Here is a 21,631-nt window from a genome sequence, read left to right as displayed (position 1 = left end):
AAGCCTTTAAACTGATCATTCTGATCCATCATTGAGCCACATGGTTCAGCTGCTCCTAAGTGTTTCTGATAGCAAACAAGTGGCTTGCGGATGTGGAAGAGGGTTCTGGTGGGAGGCGAAGACAAGATCTATCGCTCAGAAGGGTTGGAAGTAATAGCATGTGTTCTGGTCCTTATTTCAGGAACACTCTTTTGTATGTGCCCAACAGATAAGCCTGTCATTTTTGCAACAGACCATGGTATCAGAACCAAGGAGGAATTTAACTGAAATGATGCAACAAAATTACATTTTTAGAAGATCACTCTGGCTGGCACATGGGGTTTGGTTGTTCCTTCAGTACCATGATCCTCTTGTGAATCTCATGTCTGACATGGCCTCAATTCTGAAACCAGATATAGAAGCCTAATGCTTGTTACTTGAAGGGCAGGCAGCATAGAAGAGCACAGTAGTTTTCAAATTCTGTTCTGCAATTTTTGATGTTTCACTGAGGAATACCTTTCAGAGGAGAAACAAAATCGGAGAACTCTAAATCAGCTTCCTTCACCTCTACCAAAGTGTCTCTACTTTTAGCCATTTTATTTATTAGGGTTCATAATAAAAAAAAAAAGAGAGAGAGAGCGCTTTGGAGTAAGACAAACTTGGTTTGAGATTGCAGTAACCTTATTTGTTCAGCAGCCTTAGACAAGTTACTTAACATCTGAGCCATAGATTCTTCATTTTTAAAATAATTGTATCTGCCCCTTGAGATTATTGAAAGAATTAAAAGAGATGATGTAAAGGGTCAACCATGGCACCTGACACATAGTAGTGAGTCAACCAGTGGTCTTCCCCTGCCCCTGAAAGTAGTGGTTCTTAATTGGGTGTCATTTTGCCCTCTAGGGAATATTTGACAATATTTGGAGACCTTTTGGTTTTCACAACCCAGGAAATACTGGTAATACCTACTAGACACTAGATAAAGGTCAGGAATTCACTAAACATCCTACAGTGTACAGGACAGTCCCCACAACACACAATCATTCAGCCCAAAATGTCAGTAGTGCCAAGGCTGAGAAGCCCTGCCTTAGAGGTATTAACTTTTCTACTACAGAATGTAGAATGAATATAAATATATATTGAATTTTGCTGGTGTTTATGAAACACCTACCATGTGTCCAGCTCTTTGAGGATTTAGCAGTGAAAAAAAGAGACATAGTCTCCGCCATTGAGTAGCTTTGCATTCTAGTTGGGAAGAAATGGACAATAAACAAACACATTATTGTGGCAGATGATAATAAGAGTTATGAAGAAAGATGAAGCAGAGTAATAGAGAATACCCTGCGGGAAGCTGCTATTTTATATAAAGTTGATTATAGACAGCTTCTCTGATAAGGTGACCTTTAAACAGAGACCTGAGGAAAGTGAGTGAGCAAGCCACAGTGATGTGGCGTGAAGATAGGACATGGGTGTAGCAAATGCAAAGACTCTGGGTTGGGAATGTGTTTGGCATTTTTGAGAAACATCAGGAAGGCCTATGTGGCTGGGATGTGGAGTAACTAAGGAGGGAGTACTAGGAAATGAGACCGGAGAGGTAATAGGGAATAAGACTGTGTAGAGATTTATAGGCCATTCTGAGAATTTTGACTTTTATTCTATGCGTGATGAGAAACCATTGGAAGTTTTTACCAAAAATGGCATTACCTGATTTTCATCTTTTAAAGGATCACTCTGGCTGTTATGTGATAAATGGACTGGCAGGAGTCGGGAAGGAAGAGTGGAAGCAGGAAGACCCACTAGGAGATTATTGCAGTAATCCACAGTAGAGATGATCACGATGCCTTGAACCAGAGTAGTAGCAGCAAAGGTGGAAGGTGATGAAATGTGGTTTATTCCAGATATATTTTAAAGGTAGAGCTGATGGAACTTGGAATAAATTGATGAAGTAATATAAAATAATTTTTATTTTTACATGCAAAACTAAAATCCTTATAGAAGAAACTTAGATATATAGTAGGAACAAAGGGAGATTATAAGCAGGCACTCCCTTGTTCTGTTAGAGTTCCATCTATCCTTGAAGAGGATAATGAGAGCCATGTTGCACTGACAAGCTTCCTCCTCTGTAGGATTTTATTTTAAAGGTGCCAGACTTTCCCACTATGTAAGTGAAGCCAGGACTGCTTGAGAATTTGATCTTGCTAAATGAAAATTGAAAGGTCTTCAGCTCTAACTCAAGGTTAAAGAGAAAATATGGACTACATTTTGTGCAATAGTGGCTTTGTATGCATATTTTCCAGGCAGTGTTATAAAATTTTATCCTAAATAACCAAAATATTTAACTGTATCCTTCTATATTTGCTAGACTCTAAAGCCATGTCGACTCATCTGGATATTACATAAACCAATGAGAATGTTTAGGAATGTTATTCAGAATACCTAAAGAGCTTACATGTATTAATTTAGTGCATTCACTTTTGGATATGCAGCCAAATAAAAGCCACAAAAAAAGGGGTTACAGCATCCTCAATCAGGAAAATAAAAAAAAGAGGTCAGTCTTCTATTACTTTAAGGAACTAGTTTGGGCAGAAGCTCACATAGCTTTTTTTGTTATTTGCCAACTTAGTTACTACAGAGCATGTTTACAGTTTCAGGGAAACATTAGTAAAAATTAGTGCTAACACTGCATGAGGATTTACAAGTAGACATGGAATTGTGTGGTTGTGTGTACTAGATTACCAGGAAAAAAATTATACTTTTCTTAGAGAGCGCACATTTTTTCCCAGGACAGGAAATAATTTATTGTGTGTAATATTCTCCACTACAAGCTTAGTAAATTCATATTTAAAACATTTTATAGACATTGAACCAATTTTAAATGTGTTATTTAAGTAACAACTATATTTTCCTTAGGTAACCAATTCATGCTCATTCTTGATAGTTTAGAATATATGTATAAAAAAACTTCTACAGTCATATTAATTAATATATCTAAACCCATAGAGTATAGACCCCCCCAAAAAAAATTTATATTTTGAAACAACTCTGTTATGAACTACTATCACAAATATCTTTTTGTGTATTTCTCAATCACTGATGCTTTGTACTTGCTGGGAATTACTCACTTATTTTTAGCCCAAAATTCCCTTTAAATCCCTTGAATGTTCTCCTAGAGTCTGTAACTACTTCTTTAGGAAACTTCCCATGATTACTGTAATATATTCTTAATTTCTTGGACACACAAAATTGATGTATTATGACTATCATGCTGGGAGGACAAATTAGCACCAATGAAAAGCTTTATTTTTTAGGCTATGAAATAGAATATATATTATATTTTTATTTAGTTGTATAATTAAGAGACAATCAGGATTGACTTGGCTCCCTAAATAATGCAGTAACATTCTCATTTCTCCCTCTCTTGCTCACACTCTCTCATTGTCTGAGAATAGATAGCCAAACCTATGCTGTTTCTCTGTGATTTTCTGCCTTTTGAGGAGCAGCTTTGATTATCTTTGTGTGTGGACATCTGTTTAATGACCTCCTGTATGTCAAGCAAAGTTAACTCAAGAGGAATTTCTTTACTTTTAAATTCTCTCTTTTTGTAAGGATTTTACTTATTTATTTGAGAGAGAGCATGAGTGTGTGTGCACAAGGAGGGGGAGGAGCAGACTCCCTGCTAGAGAGGAAGCAAGACACAGGGCTCTTTCCCAGGACCCCGAGATCATGACCTGAGCCAAGGCAGCCACTTAACCAACTGAGCCACCCGGGCAACCCTAAGTTCTCTTTATTTATTTATTTTTTTTTAAGATTTTATTCATGAGAGACACAGAGAGAGAGAGGCAGAGACACAGGCAGAGGGAGAAGCAGGCTCCATGCAAGGAGTCTGATGCGGTACTCGATCCCGGGACTCCAGGATCACACCCTGGGCAGAAGGCAGGAGCTAAACTGCTGAACCACCCAGGCATCCCCAAGTTCTCTTTATTTTTAAAAACATTTTTTCTTATTGTAATTCATCTAAGAACAAGTTAAAACATCACTGAAATGTGTAACTGAAAAACTAAAAGCTCCCTGTAATGCTAGCACCAGAGGTAAATACTATTAAAATAGTGTATGTGCTTCTAGAGATTTGCACATGCGTGTGTGTGTTTTAATCATAAATGGGATTAAGATACAAATATTCCAGTTCTCAACTTGCCTTTTTTGGTTAATAATACATGCTCATAGCTACAACCTTTGAAGGGAAACAAAAGTAGAACATATAGAAAAGTACAGGGGTATAATCTATCTAGAAGAACAGATATTTCAGAAGAGAAGTCAGTGTGACCTGGGATCCTCAGAGAAAACTTTCCAGAGGAGGTGGTACCTCTGCTGAAAGGGAAGGAGTTAAATACCGCTGAAAGAGGGGGAGATGGTGAATACAGTCATGGGGGAGGGACATGGCGCAGCAACATGGCAGATGTGACAAAGGGTGACATGAGTAAAGCACAGAAGACGTTAGGTTTTAGTGAGACTAGCTCTTTCCTATATAAAATGAGCCAGATTGTGGCTGCATTTGGAAGCCAAACATTTGAGCTTGAATTTGATGCAGTGATCAGCTGAGAGCCATTTATTTAGGTTTATAAGTTGTGGTACCAAGATGGGTTGGTAGAGTTAAAATATTTGGAAGGAACCAGCTTCAGGATGCCAGGCCCATATTGGTGAGCCTTGCAGTGAGGGGCAAAGGCAAGGAAGATGTACCAGATGGCTTAAGGGAGACTCACTGGACTCTTGGACTCTTGGGTAGGAGAATCCACTAAATTACAAACTGATGGGCAAGCAGAATGAGGACTCAACTGGGTACTTGCAGGTTGACTTGCAACAATCCAGCTAAACCCTTTCACCTTTCTGAACTCCAGCTTCTTTATCTCCAGTGAGTTGGAGGTACGGTTTCTAGATTTCTTTAGCATTCTGTGGTGTTTACTGATCTACTAGTATCATCCTGCAGATGAACCACAACATACATGAATGTGTATAAACATCCCATCATTTACATGTTTTCACATTGCTGAATGCTGCTGCCAACCGATCCATTTGAGGTTTTCAAGTTCAGCAACCAATTCCTATTTAACAAGAGGTAGTTGGTAGATTCCTGTTGGCATTTTGCCTTTTTCATGTAGAAAGAACTTTGCATTTCCATCATGAGACTTCTAAGAGTAATCAAAGTAAGATTTTTTTTTTTTTAAATCCAGAGTAGAAGTGAGACAGATAAACTTTCATCTTGGTTTAAAAGTTATGTTCTGTGATTCTGTATTTTTGGAGAAAGATAAATGTCATGTGTCTTGAGAAGCTGCCAAGAGGTATACTAGCACATAGTTTCTCTAACCTTTACGTGTGCTTCAGTGAAAGCATGTGGAGAATTTAAGTGAAACTGTATGCTGCATAAGTAATCCAGCCTCATGCCTCAAAGTGGTATAGACAGGGGCAAATGGTGATTGTCACTACTGGAAGTGGTTTTCCAAGACATAGGCAGTTTCATGTTAATTGAAATGAAACCTTTTCACTGAACATTTACATTAACAAATCTATACTAGGAGTCTGTTGAGTTCAAGGTCTCAAACGAATTATTCTAGGTACTGCATCTGTTGAGATATCTGCTTCCCTGTTTTCATTTAGGTAGGACCCCAGAAGATGAGTTCATCTGGCGTGTAATTCTGCCTTCTGAGTTTGTTTTACAATAACCAGAAAAAGCTGCAACCTCTTGGTCGTGAGATGAATGACTATTAGTAGAACTGTTCTCTCTTACCTTTTTAAAAAGCCATTCCTATGAAATTTTGAAATACTGTTGGGTGCTTGGAAAATCTTGGGAATGGTTCTTCCAAAAGTGATCCTTCCAGGTATGCCCCTGTATGATAATACTTTGTAGTGTCCTAATAGTAGTAAGGTTTAATTTTTTAAAAAGCCTCTGCATACATATCATGTTTTTATGAGTTTTCAAGAGCAGCGTTAGTGCCTAAAGAAAAAAAAAAGAGTGGGTAGGACTGACAGATTAAGCAGAAAACAAATTGGACTTGCAGATACAAGAGCATGACTAATCCAGAGATGACCTTACATTCATCTGGCAGTCTGAGATCAGGAGAACATTGTGTAATTTGAGAATATCCAGCATGAATAAAAGTTATGATTAACCTGCCATGATTATTCAGTGATATACCTCAGAATAGGTCATTCAGGACCCAAGCTTTACTTGCTAGCTTGGCCTCTTTATTAACTATATGTTTCTAAATTTTTTTTTTTTTTACTTCTCTAAAATCTCAGTGTCCTCAGCTATAAAATGGAGCTATTAAAACTGTTTCTTTAAAAAAAAAAAACTGTTTCTTTTAAAGGTTATTGTGCTGCTCTCTGAAAAGAATAGTCATTGTTGCTCTGATCATGCTGTTCTATAAGGCTTATCATTTCCCCCTTGCAACTTTTCCAGAGATTTCCTACAGTACCAGGAATAGAAAAGGACTGTCAGTGCACATTTCAGTGTGGTTTGGAATCGGTGATCTGAATCGTGACAAAAAGGAAAGTAGAATTAGAACAATAGAGAAAATAGGAGCCAGGTTATTTAATAGTTGGCCAATGTCTTGACTTTTTTTTTTTTTTTATGGGAATTTGTCTTTAAAAAGCTGCCTACTGTCTCTGGAATTTGGACAACTTGATCAGAAACATTACAGTTCCTGATTTTAGATCAGACAGCAAGGATTTATATACATTTCTTTTGCCTCCATCCATCCATCCCTCCCTCCATCTGCCCGTTCAGCAAGCCAGCAACATTTACTGGGGCCCAGGTAAATCCAAGCTAAGCATTGGCCAACACTCAGCCTGGAAAACCTCAGAAGGAACTGAGGGAAAAGGAAAACATAGTTACCCTCTTTAAAGAACACATAGCCTATGACAGCTATTTACTGCCTTTCTCAATTTTAAGATGATAGTGTACACACTAGAGATAATAAAATCAGATACCGAGTGATTTGGACCCTTTCATAAGGCTGAATCATCTGCAGCATCCTTGACTGCCAGTCGGTGTCTCTGACTTCATTTTGAGCGCCCTTGACCATGCTGTGAATAGTACACGTGCACTGTATTGTGTAATATACAAGGACGTTGGTATTAGTACAATTGCTTCCCAACCTATTTTATATCATGGCACACATAGAAAATGATATTTTTATGCCACACCAAGGTAATTGGACAAGGTCGGTGAGGGCGGGGGGGAGAGGGTGGGGGGAGTATGTTTTCACACCTGTGATGCGTCTGCAGCACACTTGTGCACTATCAGGTACATTCCAGTTGGAACACTTATTACTTAATTATCCCCAGGTTGTGCCTTCTTTGCTGACCCAGGACCTTACTTAATTTTATTTGGTCTTGAACACTTTGAGTACATTAATTACAGTGGCCACATGATACAGTTTAGTAAGGGAATGTATAGACTTTAAGGATTACAAAGAAAAATATTGGAGTGAGAATTTTACTGTAGGTCGAAGACAGCTTCTTATAATGAAAATAGGCTGGCTTGGGAATTGAGAGCCCTGGCCTTCAGTGCTAATGTGATCACGTTTGGCAAATCATTTCTCTCTCTGAACCTCAATTTCCTTGGATAAGGAAATGAAGGGGTTTGAACAAGATGAACTTTAAGTCATTCTCTAACTCTGATATGCTGTGGTTTTAATTTAAAAAAAAAAAAAGAGAGAGAGCATGCACATGCAGGGGAAGGGCGGAGGGAGAGGGAGAGAGAGAGAAATTTAAGCAGGCTCCACACTCAGCAGGAACCCTACCGGGGGCTGGATCTCACAACCCTGAGAGTCAGACACTCAACTGACTGAGCCACCCAGGTGCCCTGACATGCTGTGGTTTTGTAGTGCCTGTACATCTTTGCTATTAAGTCAACTGCTCTTCATTGAGTGTGTACTCTATGCTGGACACTTGGTCAGTGGCTTTTGGCACATGCCTAAAGCCAGCTTCATGGGGCTCCACTGCTTCAATGCTAGAGGTATTGAAATCAAACTAAGATGCTTGATGAAGAAAAAAATGATAGTGAATTGGGTGTCTGAAAGGAATGAAGCTAACTATAATAATTGAAAGTCCTTCAAGGTATCTTTTACATGTGGTTCAAGATTTCCCATCTAGCTAAATGCCTCACTTGATAAACTGACAACCCTGGCAGCCTGAACCTATTAGGATAAGTTTTCCTAACTTTAATTTCCAGAAATACCTATTCAGATACATCAACCACGTAAGCATGTGTACAGAAACCAAATATTGATTGTCCAACTTGGTGAAAGGAAAGTTAGTGTTAAGACTCCCATTAGGAATTTTCTTTTTCAATATTTATCAGAGTCCTTTCTGTTTAGCATGTGTTGGATGGATAAGGCTACCTCTGCAGAGCACCAGAGAAGACCTATAAGAATGAATAAATTATCAAGGACTAGCCGCATCATGGTGATGATGGTCATTTGCCCTGATTATAGACTAAAATGTTAGCATTTGTTTATTCCACAGAGGTCATTGTTTATTTACCATGTGTCAGAAATTCTAGGAGCTAGAAATTAAAATCTGAGAGCTTCCTGATGCACTCAAACACAGACATTAATGATGCGTTGTTAGCCTTAGAACTTTTTAAAATAAACACATCAGTAACTGATTTGTGTTCAAAATTCTCCCTTACTTCCTATTGTCCATTGGCATACACTTAGTCACGTATCAGATGCACTAAAAAAAAGAACAAAACTAAAATAATGCATCCACATATCAAAAAATACTTCTAAGCAGGGGCTCCTGAGTAGTGCAGTCAGTTAAGTATCTGACTCTTGGTTTCAGCTCAGGTCATGATCTCAGGGTTGTGAGATAGAGCCCTCCATCAGCCTCCATGCTGAGTGGGGAGTCTGCTTGGAATTCTCTCTCTCCCTCTCCTTCTCCCCTTCTCCCCTAAAATAAATAAATAAATTTTTTTAAAAAAAAGTACTTCTAAGTATATAAAAATTCACCCAATAATATACTCGTAAGAAACACGATGTTTCAGATATATGCACAAAAGGATCCTTATGCACTATATGCATGTGTTACATAATTTGCATATGTGTGTGATACTTACTAATGCATGTTCAAAAAGGATATTTGAGCCTAGAGGGTAAATAAAGAAGTATGGGTTTATGTCAACACATATGCATGTTTGTGTGTATGGAGTGAGGAGGAGATTAGGAAGGAAAGAAGAAGCAATGGAGTAGAAGAAGAGAAGCAAGGGAAAAAATAGTCAGTGGTCTTAGAAGGAACCGCAGAGTTAGTAAATTTTACCTTAACTCCCACCACCCCATCTATCTTTCTTACATTGAGCAGCAGCTAGTGTACCATTACTCATTCCATCAACAGAGGTATCATCGGAATTAAGCTGACCACTACCCAAATCAAACAAATGAAGAAAGAATAATTTCAGTTTAAAAAAATATAAAAATAACCAGACGTTAGAAGTGGTACTTATGTACTCCAACTGTGATAAAGAAAACTTACTGAAAGTCCTTCCAAAGCAGAAAAAAAATTAAAATCTCAGGGAATTTTTTCCTTTACTGGCCAGAATCTCATTCCAAGAAGTACCAGCCTGTCTCATTTCAAAATGCTTCCCTTGCCAAGGAAGCGGAAGCGGTCATATTCTTTCCCACCGAACTATGGGTGAATTATAATTATCCTACCTCTTGTGGGACAATGAAGCAGCAAACATCTGCTATACTGAATCAAAAACCCACGAATGAAACTGTACCAAACTGTGAATCATACCTGGACTCAGATTAAAGGTTTTGTGTTGTGTTTACCTTTTTCTTTATTTTCTTTGCAATTTAAAATATGGATTTGTTAGCTCTGGCTCCATGTTCTGAGGGAAAATATATGTATTCCATTCATTGACTCCAATTTTAACACTGAAAATCCTCAGCTTTAAGGCTACACATGGGCAATAATGATTAACAGGTTTTCTGTTTGTTGTTATGACCTCAAAGTTTTTCTTTAAAAGGATGATACAATTGAGAAAATTTAAAAGTACACAATATAAGACATAAAATCCTTTAGCTTTTTCAATATAATGACAATAACAGAGGAGAAGAAAATGGCATTTTAAACTTTACTTCCAAAAACACAAGCTTCAAAACTACTGTAACTTATCATAATTTTAAGTATCATGATATTTACGGTAGTATAACACTGTTTATTTAAAGGCAGGAAGGAAGAAATGGAATTTCAATTCTACATTTTAGCCAAGAAGACATATATAATGGTCTACTTGCTCTGAAAGATTGTTTGTGTGTCTTTATCTGTTAGAGAGCAGAAAGACAGACTCGAATTATGGATTCAGCTCAATATGCAGAATTCTGTGAAAGTCGACAATTAAGTTTCTGTAAGTAAATGTTTAATTTTGCTTCATTATATCTTTAAGAGATCATGTGTTACAGATATACTATACTATGACACAATCTCCATTCCTTAGAAACTGGTGAATTTAATATATGCATAGTTATAACTGTTATAGAAACAGCCCCTGCATTGTAGGGGACTCTATAAAAGATTTTACCCCATTCACTGTTTTGTAATTAGTCTAAAGAGGTTTTAAAGGGTTTTAAAGCAATACACAGAGGCCCATGTTAATTATTCACTTTACTTTTGGTCCAAAAAAATCCATTTTCTTTAACATTCTCATTTTAATTTATTTTCCAGTTTCTTCATCTTGTTTACACTACTATTGCTAATTGTACTTGGCCCATAATGGACTCTAGTTGTACAGTCAGGACATTCAAAAGCCCCTAATATTAATAAATACCAAGCATTCCGTTTATTTATGCATACTCATATGACCACAAAGAAAAGTACCAATAGTCTCTTCCATTTTTGTCTGTAACCTCCTACTGTGACAAGCATTCAGTGTTATCCAAATCCTTTAGTCTATGCTCTTGTAACACTGGTAACCTAGTGATAAAATTAGTACTGTCCCATCACTGCACACAGGCTTACTAAAAGTACAGGCTCATGATAAATAGTGGGCTCAATTGTGTAGCAGACATCTTTACCGCAACAGTTCAGTGATGACTAAGCCTCTCAGGGGAAAGGTCAAAGAGTAAGTGTGATGAAAAGTCCAGTAAAAATCTGACGGAGAAACACATGACCCTGGTCTGAGGAATTATAGACACAATGGTGTCTTTAAATGGAAAAACTGTCCTGTGGTCATAATAACAATGTATTTGATTTGGAAAACAGAAAATGAGAGCTTCATTATAGATCATAAAGTGCAAATAAATGACACATTTCAAATAGTGCCCCATGTAAATGTCAGTAAAATATAGGAAAACATGTTTTGGAAGCTTTTTTTCCTAACTAAATATACTTTGCAGTCTGACTAACAATTTGGCATCATACATCTGTGAAGCATTAAGTAAATGACACTTCAGATCATGGCAATTTCAGCAAATGAGAGGTTTTTGTATTGTAATTTTTAGGTTTAAAAATGGCATTCAAGTCTTTTATAAGTATAAATCTCCAGTTTATGAAGTAACATTTAGTGTTATTGAACTATTTTTTAAAATCATATTTTAAATTTAATTCACTTAAAGGAACAGAAGTGCTATTTCACACTAAAACATATAGCCACTGACATGTCCTTATACATCTTGTGTTTGAAAGTCACATTTGTTTAGAACTCAATAATAAAGTATAATAAATTAAAAATGAATGCTTTCCCTTTCTATAGAAAATAGTTGTGGTTTAAGCAGTATATTCTTACTTTTTTTAAAGAAGAGGGATTTGGGCATTTAAAAATATTTCTTTGTATGATGCCCACAGGTGCTTCATTATGAAACCCTAGTGGAAGAATCTGTTTTATATGCCAAAATACGGTGGCTGGGAATGCTTAATCCAAGTGGGTCAGCAAATTCAGAACTAATAACCCACACCGGTCAGAACGTTAGGCTCTTTTCATTTCTCCCCTTCTGATAAATTACCAGGATATAGGAATTGTGATTCAGCTGTATGTGTCTTCTTAAATATTTGATCATAGCATTCACTGATTGGGACTACTGGTGCATTTTAAAAGTTACAGGTCTATGACTTTTATAGACTGAAGGTAAGTTGCAGAATTGGAATACTGATCAAATTCACCAGTCTTGTTTTTATAATTATGTAAGTTAGATAGTCATTTCCCATAAAGTCTCTTAAAATCTGATATTCATATTAATTCACAAAGCTTAAATTTAGTTATAAATTGGTAAATCTTTTTCCAAGCCTTTCAGTCTTTTGTTTTGTATGTGGATTTTGTAAACAAATATATAGATTTTCTTTTTAGTCAATCTGAGAGTCTTTGTGTATTTTAATTGAAGATTTTAATTAATGTGTGTTTAATTACTTCAATTTACAATTTTATTACAATACATTGGGTTTATATATGCTGTCTTTGTATTTTAAATTTACTGTACTGGTTTTTTTTTGCTTTTCCTCCTCCTTTTCATTATTCTGTTGGATTAATTGGATTTTCTTCATTCCATTTTTCCTCAACCAGTTTGTGTAGTGTATATTCTATTTCTATTATTTAGTTGCTATCCTTAATTTTTTTAATATTCGTGCTTGACTTAATTTTTTAAAGTTGGTAATCAGTAAACATGCCTTGTCAGCCTAATTTTGTTTTTCTTAAGGCTCTTTAAGTGCTTAAAGTACTCATTTTTGTCTTAAAAATGCTTTATTTTGCCCTCATATTTAAATGGTAGTTTAGTTGGGTAGGAAATTGTGGGCTAGTAGTTATTTGTTAAAACAGGATACCATTGTTTTTTAGCCTCTGTTGTTAGTAAGAAGTCTCTATCTGCTTGTCCTATGGAGAAACTAAGAGAATGAAGATATAATCCCCAAGGCCCTCTGGTGTATGGGAAAATGAACAGGCTGGCAGTCGATGACTGATCAATAAATATGTACAGAAGGAAAGAAAGAAGGAATTTCTTATAAAAGACTCCAGGGAAAACCATGTCCTCTGAGAAAGATTATTTGTAATTAATCCAAAATAGCAGTAATTATGAAGAGATTAAGTTACTGAAGAATTTCTTCAGAGTGGAATAAGCATTACAGAGAGCCCTAAGAGAAAGATCAGGAATCGAAAGACTGGTGAGAGGAATGAGGTAGAAATAGTGAGATAGTATGCAGGGATGTGAAAATGGGAAAATATTGAGAAAAACTTAGATTTTACTGGTGATCCACAATGAGAAAGAAAAAAAGTGTATGAGAATTAACTAACCTTAAACATCCTATATAAAGTTATTATATAAAGTTGTTTTAATTCCAGCACAAGCTGAAAAACCAGGTAGTGTCAAAAGGCTGATAATCTTAGGAACTTCTGGCCTTTGTTAAAGATGATATTTAAATTGTTGATCAATTTCCACGATACCCTTACTCCTGATATATTGAGAAGAATGGTAAAGGTGAAGGAACTCATTCATGCATTCTGGTGCCCCCTACCTCTTGATGGAAACAAACTGTTATGACTAGGGGTATCTGTACCTGTCTTACTAGAACCAGCAATACTGTAGGAAGGTCTGTTTCTGAAGCAGCCCTTCTCCAGGTGTGACAGGGAATTATTTCAGGGACTGTTCACCTGTTGCTGGAATAGAAGTAACCGACAGTGGTTTTATGGGACTCTCTGTGTACCTTTTATGCTACAGAAAACTTGACATCCTACCTTTTTATTTATTTTTATTTTTTTAAAGATTTTATTTATTCATGAGAGACAGAGAGACACAGAGAGAGAGAGAGGCAGAGACACAGGCAGAGGGAGAAGCAGGCTCCATGCAGGGAGCCCAACACGGGACTCGATCCCGGGTCTCCAGGATCACGCCCTGAGCTGAAGGCAGGCGCCAAACCGCTGAGCCACCCAGGTTGCCCGACACCCTACCTTTTTTATTAAAGAAGCATCTGTCATTTGTTCCTTTTTTTTCTAGAAATATTTGTTGTGAGACTACTGATGCCCTTCACCTTTACCACTCTTCTCAGTATATCAAGAGTATATTGCATGAAGTATGTAGGTGCTGGGGGATACAGTGGTAGACACATGATCCTTATCCATGCATTCTCAGTGCTTAACATCTAGTGAGGGAGCTACCAATTCTGTTGCTTAAGTTGAATACTAAGAACTATCTATCCTCCTCTCTTTGAAAATAAATTGTTTAGAGCATAGTCACAAAATACCTGTTTCTGTGTTCTTAACAACCTGTCAAAGGGAGAAGTAACTAAGGTACATTTTATTGACTTGCCAAATTGCTGCCTGTTAACTTTGACTTCAGAAGTATTCCACAGATGTTAAACAAGTGTTTGTGAGCTATTGCAGCTTACTAGTTAGATGGAATGTTGCATGTCAGAGAATATGGGAAGATTACGTTAGGGAGATAGCTTCAAGAGGATTATCATAATTCTGCCATAGTTGACAGCTTTGGACATGTACTTCGATAGCAAGGCTTCAAGTCTTCTGTGATTTATTGAAAAAAAAACTCTTCTATACACAGAATCTATGAAAACTGTATCTGTAAGGATTGAAACATCATGCTTTGAGTGACTTTACATGTTTTAATAGATCCGTAGGACCAGATTAACCAAAAGAATAATCAGTGGATTTTTAAAAAATTATGTCATAGATATGATAAAATCTTAACCATCAGTCTCTTCCCTGTAGATTACTAGTTAAATTAGCAATGTCTAATAAAGGTTCTGCATCAGGTTAAACTCTGTTTAGCACTGTGGCAATTAAGAGATATTTACCAGATGGTTCCACACACACTTGGTACTGTTAGGTATGCAGAGAGACATGATGCATGGTGTTTGCCCACAAAAATCTTCTAATATGGTTCGATAAGTCATAAGCAGATGTGAAAGGATATCTGATGATATAAGAATTCAGTAAATGACTAGTGTGGGGAAGTACACGGTACTAGCAGGATTCATGTGAATGAAGAGAGATGGGATGGCATTCCATGGAGGGAAAGGAGCACTGGTGAACAGAGAGAGGGCTAGACTCAAGGCCAGGTAGCATTTCAGTAGGAAATAATACACAGACAGGTTGAAATCAATCTGAAGGGTTTTGAGAGTCAGTCTTAGGAATTTGGACATCTTTGTAGTCAGGAAAATGTAATTGCAAGCTTAAGTTTTTTCTACTGTATTCTAAATGTGTGACTTTTTTTTTAATAATAAATTTATTTTTTATTGGTGTTAAATGTGTGACTTTGAACCTATTCTAGTAACAGACAATTTTGAAATGTATTGCAAAATCAATTTCTCTGTATTCTTTCTCCATCATGGGTTTTTTCTTGCAGGAATTTCTTTCCACAAGAATAAGGTAAAGCTATATCAAGTAACCCCTCTTACTATTGTTAAAACATAAGCTATGGCTAGTCATAGCTTATTCTGACACTGCGAGAAGTGCTAAATATTAAGTCATTTAGTATACTGTGTTATGTAGCAAATAACAAAATCAAAGACCCAAATGCATAAGGAATGTCTTGGGGCTTGAATATCTCAACGATAACAAAATTTCAAAAACGTGGTGTTTTATACGCATTGTTTTTCAAACGCAATTTTTAAGAAATGTATCTTTGATTTTGCAATAGTAATATGCAGTATTAAAACACTTCAAAAACTAAGTTTTCCATATTTGTTTTTTTGATGGCTAGCCAAAAAAGCCTCCAAATTTCGAGACTGGTTGGACTGCAGCAGTATGGAGATAAAACCCAATGTTGTCGCAATGGAAATTTTAGCATATCTAGCATATGAAACCGTGGCACAGGTAAGAATTCTAGTATCTGTAATAGCAGGCCACATGACTGCTTTCTTCTTATCCCTGTTCATGATCAAAGTTCCTCCACCTGCCACTCTACCTGGGATGAGAACAGCCATGAGTTTTATCTTATGACATTATAATCATTTTCTGAAATTTAGTTCAGTTTTGTTTCTTTGTATCTTAAGCCTTGGTGGATGTTAGGGTAAACATGATTCTTGCTTGTAACTTTATCCTAACCAGAAATGGAACCCCATCTCAACATTGAATTCTAAGTACACATCCATCTGCCTTGTTTAGAGATTAATTTTGAGCTTTGAAATCTAGATTTTAAATCTATCTACATATCTAGAAAGGTATGTACAATCTAATGAGTGCTTGCCAAAACCTGAATCTAGAATCACTGCTCTCTGACAGCTTCTCAAAACATGGTTCTCTGACCACAAACATCAGCTTCTCCTTGCTTCTTGTTTAAAATATAGAATTAGAATCTCAGTGTTTAGAGCACAGAAATCTGTATTTTGAAACACTTCCCTAGTGATTATTAAACAAAGTTTGAGAAGCTTTCTCCTAGAAAGTCAGAATACATTGTTTATATTCATAGGTAGGACCACTTATCAATGAAAGCATATGCTCACGTCCACAATACAGATTTTTAGCAGACTGTATTACCAACAACATTTGGAATATATAGCTTTTAGTTTTGCCACTTCAGTTGACATTGGTGATTGATTATTTCCAGCTATGTGATTTTATTTTTATTATTCTGATCTTCTAGTTAGTGGACCTTGCTCTTCTTGTGAGGCAGGACATGGTAACCAAGGCAGGAGACCCCTTTAGCCATGCCATTTCTGCAACCTTCATTCAGTATCACAACTCTGCTGAGGTAAGTAGCAAAAAATCTATCTTTGACACCTCTATGGATTTTTCATGTGTCTAGTGTTTACATTAGTAGTTCTTTGAAAAAGATGATGTAGGAATGTATAGCCTTTAATCAGAAATCTTAACACACTAAACATTCAAACAGTTACCGAGTACCTCCTCTGTTCCCGGTCTTAACAATCCACTTAATACAATTATTTTTTCACCTTTTTCTTGCCTTTCTTAGTCCCCAGCCCTTCAGTAAAAGAGGGATAGTTGGAGCACGCCTCTTTTCCATGGGAAGTGAACAACTGATTTGGGCAACTGAACAATTAGAGAATAGTTCTTTATTTCTTTGTGCCTCAAAGACAAGAGAATCATTATTATTCCTGTCCTAATAACTCCTGACATTTATTAATAATTGTATTTCCAGTTCTTGACCTATCTCTAAACATTATTTAAAGAAGCATGGCCCCATTTATTCTCCATATTCACCCAGGCCCTATCATGTGAGGATCACATCCTTTGTGACCAGTTTGTGTGGCTGGGATCTCCACCTACGAGGGTTATAAAGTCATCTTGCCAACTTTAAAGCGTCGTGCAATAACTCTGTACCATTTGTAGTATAAGAAAATTTCTCTGTGAGCAGCATGTGCCTACAACCGAGAAATGTAGTTTCATCTATTCAATAAATTTGCTGATATTTGACCCTTTTTACTGGCATAAATAACAATTTCATGTAATTCAGTCTAATAACCATAGAGAAGGCAGCAAGGAGGTTAGGTTAATATCTACCTGTATAATTGTTAAGTGAACTTTGGCTCCAGTTGGGTGAAATGTGTAACTTGAAAATGTCTAAGCCCTTATGAGAATCTGACAAAAACTATAAACCCTGTCTCCATAAGCATACTTACATACAGACTTTGTACAGAATTTCAGGGTGTTTGTAGACCCTCTGAAATCATTCTATGAATCTAAGCAATCTGTGAACCTGACAGACCCCAAGTAAGTATCTCTGCTCTAGGGTACTTAGAAAATATATAAAGATATAAACCAATATATCTTATTTCAAGCCAAAGTTTAACATCTCTTTGTGCCCCTTGGAGAATCAGATTGGCTTGGAATCCAAGTAGAAATTAAAATGTTTATGCCCATTAAAAATCCATTTTTTTTCTTAGAAAAGATCATACATCATTATCAGTCATCATACTTTAGAAGTCCCTAAAGCTTACCCAGTTGATTAAACACTTTGTTTTCTTTATGTTACAAACCCAAATTACAATGTCAAAGAACACCCTTTAAAAATATCTTTGGTACATGTTCACTTTATGAATATGCGTATAAGTATGCTTTTCATTAACATCAGACAAATTTGTTGTAACATTTCTAATTGAAGAAATTTACAGTGAACATAACAAGCCTAGTTTTCCCTCAACATTCAAGGGATTGCTTGCATGGCTAGGAAAACTCTTTATTTCCCTTCTTTCTTGGTTCTCCAGGGTGGCCAAGCTGCCCTGGGCAACTGCTCAGCAACCACAGCTGCTGCTCCCAGCTACCCAGCAGTTAAGAAAAATGGCCTGTGTGTGCTGAGTTTCCCAGGCTCTCTGGGAGGCAGGAGCAGGAGTGTCGGAAAGCATCCCGACTAAATATGTTAGTAAAGCCTCAAACGTTTCTCTGGCCTTCCAGACACCTCTCCCCCTGTGCGACTGGCGATCAAAATGAACATTCAGAGGGACTGGAAATCTTTCTGCCCTTTATTACCTGACAAAACACAGAGAATGGCCACTCTAAAGTAGTAATCTTACTCATCAACATTACAAACCTAGTAGCCAACATCAAGGGCCTGCTCTAAGGGCTTTACCAGATTGGGAAAAAAGGGGGACTCTGAAGACTTACCAGGTCTGTATTCAGAGACATAGAACGTTCTGTAAAAATCAAGGAAAGAAAGAAAGAAAGAAAGAAAGAAAGAAAGAAAGAAATGGAAAGAAGAAAGAAGAAGGCTTAAGGAAGACAGTACGGAGGCAGGCAGTAAATGACGGAAGACTGCACTTCCGCCTAAGCTCCCTTCTCCTCCCGTCCCTCCCTCTCCCTCCCCTTCCTTCCTTCCTTCCTTCCTGCCTTCCTTCCTTCCTTCCTTCCTTCCTCCCCCTCCCTCCCTCCCTCCCTCCCGCCCTCCTCCCTCCCTCCTCCCTCCCCCCTCCTCCCTCCTCTCCCCCCTTCCTTCCTTCCTTCCTTCCTTCCTTCCCTTCTCCCTCCCCCCTCCCTCCCTCCCTCCCTCCTCCCTCCCATCCTCCCCCCCTCCCCTCCCGCCCTCCCCTCCTCCTCCTTCCTTCCCTCATCCTTTCCTTCCTTCCTCCTTCCCTACCCTCCCCCATCCCTCCCCCTCCTCCCCCCCTCCTCCTCCCCCTCCTCCCTCCCTCCCCCCCTCCCTCCCTCAAAAGGAAAGAAAGAAAGAACAAGCAAACAGAGAATTCAAGATAGCATATATGCTAATTTCTAGATGAGTGGCATAGACCAGAAGCATAGAGGTAAAAACAAACTAACTGCAAAGAACCTGGGAGAGGAAGCTTGTGTTCAGGGAGAATAGAACTTTGATGGAGATGGTAAAAGTGGAGAAAAGGCTCTAGTCCTCAGAGGCAGCATAGCTGTAACTGTACGTGGGAGAAACAAAACTCTCATTAAAATATTCAAGCAAAGGATTCATGGTGGGGAGAGGGGTCAGATTAGAAAATTGAGCATTAGGCCCTTAGAGTTAAGGAAGAGTGGAAGGTTTCTTGGCTGCTAAAGGGTGTTGAGTTCAAATAGTGTTTTGAGAAGATCCAAAGGGGGGTCCTACATACAACGGATGGGAATTGGGAGCTCTCGAGGCATGGAGTTAATACATAATACATTCTCTTTTAAGGACTATCATTTTTGAATACTAAACATATGAAGAACCAAGCTAGTTCAGCTTGGGTTCTCAGATTGGTAGTTTTAATATTAACTGAAGTTAATTTATTTAAAGATTTATTTATTTACTTATTTATTTTGTGGGAGGGAGGGGCAGAGGGACAGGGAAAGAGAATCCCAAGCAGACTCCACACTGGGCATGGAGCCCAACACAGGGCTCAATCCCAGGACCCTAAGATCACCATCTGAGCTAAAACCAAGAGTCGGATACTTAACCAACTATGCCCCCCAGGCACCCCAGTTGAAGTTAATTTTTATATTTTTTTCTAACATATGGTTTATGCACAGGAAGCAGTGATCTCTTAGAGTTATCTTTTTTTCCTAAGAATCACTCATGCCAAATTAGGCTTATTCCTCTTGTTTGATAATGTTCCTAGGCAGGCAAATCAAAGAAATACTTTTATTTCTTTAAAAACCTTTTTATTTTAAAATCATTTTTAGATTTATAGAACCATTGCAAAGATAGTGCAGAGTTCCAATATTTTTTTCAACAGCTTCCATTAAACTTGTTCATGTCTTATTTTAAATAAATAATACAATTCTCAACAGACCAATAGACAAGATATACTTTTGAAGCCAATATGTGTATTTCAGCCAAACATTTTACAAAGTTTAGCATAATTATTTAAATATAAATACATTATAGAGAAATGTAGACTAACATAATATGGTTTAGTATAGTTGGTAGGATAAGGAAAATGTGGATTAGTAATACCATATATGAAAAATACTTACAGACTTTTATTAACCTGTAAATTCCTTAGGAACCAATATTGTGATGTTACTGATAAGAAAACTTTTTTTGCCTTGTGTTTAGGCACCGTCCTAGAGGATGGATATTGACACAGTAGAGAATGTCTAAAGGAGAGTAATTAGAAGGTGAAAGAACATGAAATCATGTCTCATAGGAAGTGGTTGAAGGAATTTGAGGTAGTTTGACCTATAAAAGAAAAGAGGCTGAGAAAGGTAGTAGTCCTCAAATATTTGAAGTGCATCTCCATGAAAGAGAACAGACTTGAAGTCATAGTCAAAGAAACCAGATATATTGGCAAAATGAACTCCAATAAAAAAATTTTAAAAAAAGAAAAAAGAAACCAGATAGAAATGAGGGATATTATGAAAGACGGAAGGAACTAGAAATGGAAGGTGCTGGAGGTATCCATAGTGACCCTCAGGCACTGAGTTTGAGTCACTGGTAGAAAGTGATTCCCACTGATACAAATAATGGATGGCACCCAGTTTGGGGAGGGAATTCAGAGGTGCCTTTTGAGACATGTAACAAAACTTGCAAGTAGAAATCTCTGTCTAGCAAAATCAGCAGAAATTTGAGAGGCTGTATCTGTGAAATCCTGATTTTATCTAAATGATTAGAGAGATTAAAAATTAACATATTTAGACCAATAGGGGCAAGATGAAGTATCATTTCTGTGGACTGGATAATAAATAGTATCTGATATTTGTAAGCTTCAAAAAGTATTGAATTCAGGAGATATTACACAAAATTGAATATTAGTGAAATTCCTGGTCACTCAATTTCAAAAGCACATCTCTTTGGGCAGGGGTCTTGCATGAAGTCCTACCCAGAATCTCCTGAGAACACACCTCCTCCTACACCAACAGCTCCATCAGCTGGATCACAGCACTCAGGGAAAACTGCATCAGGATCCCTGGGGAATGGGAGTGCTGGACAAGACTCAGCTAAAACCAAACAAAGGAAAAGAAAAAAGGTCAGTGATCTTTTTTTTTTTTTCCGTTTTTGTTGTTGTTGTTTTTGTTTGTTTGTTTGTTTTTCAGTGCAGAGTGGATAAAGTTGAATTTGCTTCAGAGATATGGAAAGTATAGTCTATTTTTCTCATAGTTTGAATTTTTAGAAATAGCCAATTTATGCTTTACCATACTTAATGACTTCTACTTAGACTTTTTTAAATAGCTTTCTTCTGGATAAAGCAAGATACTGATTTTTTTCTAATATTTTATTATAAAAATATTCAAACATACAAAAATATTAGAATTCTATATTTAACATCATATATCTGCCATCTA

At 37.2% G+C, this 21,631-nt stretch overlaps 1 protein-coding gene across 11 annotated transcripts in view; it reads left to right on the top strand.

The window, feature by feature from the left end:
* SUPT3H (SPT3 homolog, SAGA and STAGA complex component) overlaps positions 1 to 21,631 on the top strand; it is a 530,131-nt gene that overhangs the window by 415,412 nt on the left and 93,088 nt on the right. For all 11 annotated transcript variants that reach the window (XR_005367772.1, XR_005367773.1, XR_005367774.1 and 8 more), the window contains 4 exons: positions 10,306 to 10,381; positions 15,675 to 15,787; positions 16,557 to 16,664; positions 21,148 to 21,315. Coding sequence is in view for 8 of the 11 variants with exons in the window: in XM_038554227.1 (XP_038410155.1) it covers positions 10,306 to 10,381; positions 15,675 to 15,787; positions 16,557 to 16,664; positions 21,148 to 21,315 (465 nt within the window). In the remaining 3 variants the exon portion in view is untranslated. The remainder of the gene's footprint in view (positions 1 to 10,305; positions 10,382 to 15,674; positions 15,788 to 16,556; positions 16,665 to 21,147; positions 21,316 to 21,631) is intronic.

This window comes from Canis lupus, chromosome 12, assembly GCF_011100685.1.
Source record: "Canis lupus familiaris isolate Mischka breed German Shepherd chromosome 12, alternate assembly UU_Cfam_GSD_1.0, whole genome shotgun sequence".
Taxonomy (NCBI): domain Eukaryota; kingdom Metazoa; phylum Chordata; class Mammalia; order Carnivora; family Canidae; genus Canis; species Canis lupus.
The sequence above is the reverse complement of the archived record's forward strand: the minus strand, read 5'-3'. Positions and strand labels throughout refer to the sequence as shown.